The 6759-nt window shown below is 47.3% G+C and overlaps 1 protein-coding gene across 1 annotated transcript in view; it reads left to right on the top strand.

Annotated features, from left to right (window-relative positions):
* The window catches only part of RARRES1 (retinoic acid receptor responder (tazarotene induced) 1), a 48849-nt gene that overhangs the window by 14313 nt on the left and 27777 nt on the right, over positions 1 to 6759 (top strand). The window contains exons 3-4 of the mRNA XM_014537959.1: positions 3418 to 3601; positions 6059 to 6195. Of these exons, the coding sequence (XP_014393445.1) occupies positions 3418 to 3601; positions 6059 to 6195 (321 nt within the window). The remainder of the gene's footprint in view (positions 1 to 3417; positions 3602 to 6058; positions 6196 to 6759) is intronic.

Below are 6759 nucleotides of genomic sequence, written 5' to 3'. Positions count from 1 at the left end.
AGAGAAAGAGAGAGAGAGAGAGAGAGAGAGAGAGAGACATCGATGTGAAACAGACACATCAATTGGTTGCCCCCTACACAGGCCGACCAGGGCTGGGGATCAAACCTCCACCCCCACCCCACCAAGTACATGCCCTTGACTGGAATCAAACCTGGGATGCTTCAGTCCTTGGGGCCGATACTCTATCCAAACTGGTATCTTATTAGCAACTTGTATGAATTTATTTTTCTGAGTAAGAATACTAATACATAGTGACGTAGAGGTGGGTTTTTTCTGCCTTTGTTTTCAAGAACGGAGGAGCAGAGCTAGGCAGGACCTCGATTCCACTCCTGCCAGGTCACGGCCTTCTGGGGGGCTGTGTGTACAGCAGTCCACACAGCACCCCCCTCCTTCCTTGGCCCGGGAGGGAGTTTCACAGCTCCCTCTGGTACCCCTCCCTAGCACCTCAGAGGCCTCCGAATGACTCACTCTCAAATGCCAACCTGTTCCTCTGCCCGTCAGCTGGTGACATTTCTCGTTAGCAGAGCAGCAAAGCGCACGGCCAGCTCCAGAAGCTGCCTTACATAGAGGCTTTCTGTGAGACACAGCTCAGGACCAGTGCTCGCCACAGGCGTCAATAGCCCCCACATCTGACCAGGCAGCCAGGGTTTGCCAATTCCCTTTTCCCCTTTCCCTGTTCCCAAGAAGAGAGTAAACAGAGAACATACAGAAACTAGACCAGACGAACTTCCATGCGCTGGGCGAGGCTGGGAGGCAGCAGCAGGGTGGAGGCCAAAATCCCCGCTCCGTGGTGCTGAGTGGAAACAGCCAGGGAAGGGCAGGAGGCGGCCAGCATTGAAGGGTCTTGGGTGGCAGAGCTGGGGGGTCAGGGGGCACAGCTGTGACCCCCCAGCCCGATGCTTCTGGAACAACGCTGCCAGTATTCAGAAACAAGCCCTAACAAGACAACAATATACTCTCATGTTGCTAATTAACCTAAGAATTGAAATGTTTCTTAAAGCTTAAGGAAGATGCCTTTCATTTCTAGAGCTGCAAACTGAAAGCATTGGATTAAAGCTAAAGGGGAACAATTACTAGATTATTTTTGATCAACAATATGTGTCTCTGACAAGCACAGCTCGCTAATTGAAGTGTCCATGTCAGGGGGTGAGGAGTCTTTCATCTCCAGACAACGGCTTTGATTCTGTGGCGCTGTTCTGGGGGGTAGAGAGAGGAGAGGAAAACAAAAAGGGGTGATACCTGGTTTTCTCTCTTCCTTGGAAATGGCTTTGACATCAAAGCAGACTGTGTGCTCGCCTGTGTTCTGCCTTTGGTAATCCTCTGCCTGACGCCCGCCACCTCTTTCTCCACATTGCACTATTTATCAGGATTTTCACGCACCACAGGCATCTCCTCTGGTTCACAGCTCACGGAGGAACAGTTGCCCGCTGGAAAGCCCATAAGCAGATCCCATTTTAATAACAGTTTGTTTCCTTGGGGGCTTTTTTTCTTTTTAAGTTTATTTTTGGTTGTTGTTGCCATTTGAAACTCCACCAGTTTAAAGGACTGAAAACGTGAAAGAATTCAACAGCTTAACCAACCACACTGTGACAGGAGTTCTTACCTCGGGGCCCACGAATGGGTGTGAGTGGGGGCATGGCTAGAGGCCTGGGAACTTCCTCAAATTCCAGGCCGTGTCGATGGGATTTTTCTGGGACTAGGCTCCCTGGCTTTTGACGTGGGGTTATGGACTGTGTGACCTTTGCAAAAGGGTGAAATGAGTCAGACGCCCGAGTGCCCTTGAAGCACCCCCTCTCCCGCCCCAGCTGTCTCTGGGCGGAATAGTAGGGTGATCCCAGAATGCTCAGCACATGCACATTTACATGTGAATGCAGGCAGGCACAGCTAGGTCACCCGGCTAGTTGGATTAGTCCCATTTGGGTGACCTCTGCCTCCACTTCATCTGCATTAGATGTGAATGGACAAAGAGTTAGTACAGAGCCAGGGCTTTGCAAGACAGACATGAGCTGGAGCCATGGCTCACCACTTCCTGGCGTGACATGCAGTAGCTTCCTCTTTAAACTGTGGTATCTTCATCTGTAAAATTGGAACAAGACCAAGTTCATAGGGCAGCATGAAGATGTGGCCATTTTTATTCATAGGGACCAGCTTCACCTTCGGGTTCCAGTTAGAAAGCCGGAGGTCCAGCTCGACATGTTGGTCCACAGCAGAGTAAAGCACCCGCTCTCCTCGAGGCTTGAGCAGGCAGTACTCATGGGCATGGGTGGTGTTGCTTAACCAACCACACTGTGACAGGAGTTCTTACCTCGGGGCCCACGAATGGGTGTGAGTGGGGGCATGGCTAGAGGCCTGGGAACTTCCTCAAATTCCAGGCCGTGTCGATGGGATTTTTCTGGGACTAGGCTCCCTGGCTTTTGACGTGGGGTTATGGACTGTGTGACCTTTGCAAAAGGGTGAAATGAGTCAGACGCCCGAGTGCCCTTGAAGCACCCCCTCTCCCGCCCCAGCTGTCTCTGGGCGGAATAGTAGGGTGATCCCAGAATGCTCAGCACATGCACATTTACATGTGAATGCAGGCAGGCACAGCTAGGTCACCCGGCTAGTTGGATTAGTCCCATTTGGGTGACCTCTGCCTCCACTTCATCTGCATTAGATGTGAATGGACAAAGAGTTAGTACAGAGCCAGGGCTTTGCAAGACAGACATGAGCTGGAGCCATGGCTCACCACTTCCTGGCGTGACATGCAGTAGCTTCCTCTTTAAACTGTGGTATCTTCATCTGTAAAATTGGAACAAGACCAAGTTCATAGGGCAGCATGAAGATGTGGCCATTTTTATTCATAGGGACCAGCTTCACCTTCGGGTTCCAGTTAGAAAGCCGGAGGTCCAGCTCGACATGTTGGTCCACAGCAGAGTAAAGTGCCCGCTCTCCTCAAGGCTTGAGCAGGCAGTACTCATGGGCATGGGTGGTGTTTCTCTGGGACAGGCCCAGCGTTGTTTTGTAAGGGCATAATTTTATTTTTTAATGGATTTTTAGAGAGAGAAAGGAAGAGGGACAGAGAGAGAGAAACATCCACGAGAAAGAAACATCATCTATCGGCTGCCTTCTGCATGCCCCCTGCTGGGGATCAAGCCTGACCCAGAATTGAACCGGCAAGCTCTTGGTTCCTGGGTCGACTCTCAACCACTGAGCCACACCGGCCAGGCAGAAAGCAGGAGTTTAAATGACAGCAAAGAATGAAGGACAATTGTGTTCAGCTATGAGCACAAAAATCATTTTCTATAAAGCAAATGCCACTATATCTGTTGAGCCAGTAATACCTGCCATGTACAAGGCACTTCTCAGTTTTGTGTGTTTGTGTATTGGGGTGGTGGGGAGAAGGAACCAAGCTATTTAATTCCAAACTCTTTATTTCAGGAAGGCGAGGAACGTTTGGGGAAATGTTCCGCTCAAGTGTTTTTCAAGAATGAGAAACCCAGGCCCGCCATCAATGTCACCTGTACGCGGTTCATGGAGAAGAGCAAAAGACAGCAAGAGGATTACCTGCTCTACAAGCACATGAAGCAGCTCAAAGACCCCTTGGATGTCGTCAGCATACCTGGTATGGACCAGCTGATCTGGAATGTCTCTGTCCAGGAATGCATGAAATTATGAAGTCTTAAAAAAGAATGATCATTTAAGTTCTTATCCCCCAAATGGCACTTTAATCCAACTATAAAATGTGGCATTTAAACAAAACTTGTTATTTAAACAAAACTCAGAAGTACATTTTCTTGTTCTTCACCTCCAGTACAATGTAGGATCTGTGCTCTCCGGGACCTGGGCAAGGCAAGAGGTGCCTCTCCAAGGAATGGGTAGAAGTCTTTGCAACAGGACACACATGTAGGGGTGCACTTTTCCGGGGAGAGTCTAGAACCTGAAGTGACATTGCTAGCAGTTTCTGGCGGTGGCTTTGGAAACTCGAGGTGACCCCATCCAGGGCCTGCACTGTGCCCATCGTGGCCGTCCGCCCCAGGGCTGAGCGAGCCGACCGTCGTGGGGCCTTCTTGGGGGGCCGCAGAGGAATCAAGTTGATCTTATTTTAGAGCGAGAGCTAATGGGCAGCGGTGCATCTCTAATAAAAGACTTGCCCTCTGCCCTGAGTGACTCAGCGGCGTGGAGCAGAGCCCATCTGTTCTGGCACTCAGCAGGGTGCGGGCAGCATGGACGCTCAGCTCTTACCGGCAAATTCAATTTCCAAACCACAAGAGTCACCTCTGGATCTGCACTGGGGTATTAAGCTTGACATCTGACCAGTGCTGCAGCACTTCCCTTCCCACCGCCTGTCACAGCTCACTTGTTCGCTCAGAGACCGGGACAGATCCGCCTCAACGTGGGGGCCCACGGTCTCCATTCCTGAGCTGTCTGTGCCCCGTCAATGTTCTTAAAACCCGAGGTGGGCTCGGATCCTCACGTTCCTCAAGTTCAGAAGCTCAGATAACTCCTATTGTAGCTCTCTGATGACTTAGATGAAACCCTGTTCCAAATAATTGTGAGGAGCAACTCAAATCCCATGTTATAGAATTTGCTTATATTTAGCACTGTCTGAAATATACGGGCTAATGGCAAATACTTTATATAGTTATTTAGGGATTTTTCTTCTCCCCTTGGCATTAGTTGGGGAAATAGGGTTTTATATATCCGCCTTAAAACACAAATTTTAGAAAATGTATAGGACCTCTTCTTTGAAGATTTGCCACAATATCACTAGATTTTGGACACTTGTTAGTGCAGGTTAATTGGTTCTTGTTCAGTTAATAAAGCCTGTATGCCCACAAGGGTCGTTCGATAACAAGCCAACTCAATGTGGCTACTATGAAGCATCAAAAAAAATTTTTTAACAGAATGTACCTTTTCATCCACAAAATTTACAAGTTCTCTTGTCACTTTCAATTCAGCAGAGACATTTAATGGTGCTGTTTATAGCCTGTCCATGTATATAAAATTATCTACTTAGAATGGAAAAAAAGAGTTTGGCTTTAGACGAAGTGAATCAAAACCATGGAGTCATCCATGGAGTAGCCAGTTCCAATCTCAGCGGATTCTCCTGAGCAGTTAATCCGTCCACAGTTCTGGGCCATCATAGAGCAGTTTCTCTACCATTGATGTGAGACCATCAAATCCACTTCAGGATATCCTTGCTCCACATTGTTTTCCCCCTAAAAGAGTTGTCTGGATTTTATTATGTGTAAAAATTTCACCTTTTCTAATGAATTCATAAGCTTCTATTAGATGAGCCCAAGTATACTGCAGACGAAGAGGACGACTGAGGTGAAGGCCTTCTTTGGGTTCTAGGGCAGGGCCACCAGCATTTATACTTTCAAATTTCCTTATTAGTCACTGTCAGTGTAACTACTAATTTATCTTCTCTGCTAATGGGTTTTCATCTCACAAGTCCACGAACAGTTATCACACAAATTACTTGCTAAAATGTGAGTTCCTAAAAGTCACAAGAGGTCCTTTATTAATCACTGTATCCCTCCCTCTAGCGGTGTCTGATATTAAGTAGAGTTTTTTGGCAAATGTTTGCTGAATTAAAAAGATTGCAGGTACAAAAACAATGCCACAGGAAAAACCCACCTGATTGATGTGTTAAAAAGTGATAGAAATGTTGCCAATGCGTTTATCAGAAATGGACAAAGACATCAGGCAGATTGACAGAGACCTTTCTATGACTATAATGACAGTAGACCCCAAACCAGGTTATGTGGCGAAGATCACTGAGAGATGTTTTGATCTAATTAGGAAAGGCTTCTCAACTAAAAGATGTTAGATTAACTGAGTATCATTATAGCTCTTCTTTTGCATTTATATAGTACAGCACATAGCCATGAAACTGTCTTATAGCAACTTGACTTGAAGCACGTAAATCTCAGTATGATGTAGAAACAAACAAATATTGCTGAAGGTCCTGCTGTGAGAGAGATGACTGATATGACTAAGCCCTTATTTAATTGCTGAAATTTCTGAAGTTTTGTTCCCAAAATGCTTAATATAATTTGTGTGTGTGTGTTCTCAGACAGTCATGGACATATTGATCCCTCGCTCAGACCCATCTGGGACTTAGCTTTTCTTGGCAGCTCTTACGTGATGTGGGAAAAGACAACGCAGTTCTTACACTACTACATGGCACAGCTCAGCAGTGTGAAGCAGTGGGTAAGAGAAATGGAAAATTAACTTGTGCCACGAGAGATAAAACCAAATGCAGTGTGCTTAGACTAAATTAATGTGAGTTTCCAATTTCACAGCAAGAGTTTTAATTGCATTTCACTCATTCAATAAATATGCGAATGCTTGCAATGGGTCAGGCATCCTATTAGGGACGGATATAGCAGAGGACAGAAAACACAGTGCAGCTGCCCATAGGGAGATGAATTCTAGTGAGGGAAGACAGTGAACAGATGAACAAGCAAAGATGTATCAAATGGTGGTGGGTGCTGTGGAGAAAAATTAAGTATAGTCTAAAGGAGGGCCCTTCGGAGTTGAGCAGAAGTGACGCTGGAGCAGAGGCCCAGAGAAGTGAGAGAGGGCCCTGCTCCCACAGGGAAGAGGACTTCCTGGTGTGGCCAATGGGTTGGAGAGAGATCAGCGAAGCCAGTGTGGTGGGAACGGTGAGGGGGAGCGGGCCAGGAGGGGCCAATTCATGTCTGGCCCGGAGGCTGTTAGATTTCTCTCTCTCTCTCTCTCTCTCTCTCTCTCTCTCTCTCTCTCTCTCTCCCC

Source organism: Myotis brandtii, unplaced genomic scaffold (assembly GCF_000412655.1).
Source record: "Myotis brandtii unplaced genomic scaffold, ASM41265v1 scaffold186, whole genome shotgun sequence".
NCBI classification, from domain to species: domain Eukaryota; kingdom Metazoa; phylum Chordata; class Mammalia; order Chiroptera; family Vespertilionidae; genus Myotis; species Myotis brandtii.
Note: the sequence above shows the minus strand (reverse complement) of the source record. Positions and strands in the feature narration are given on the sequence as shown.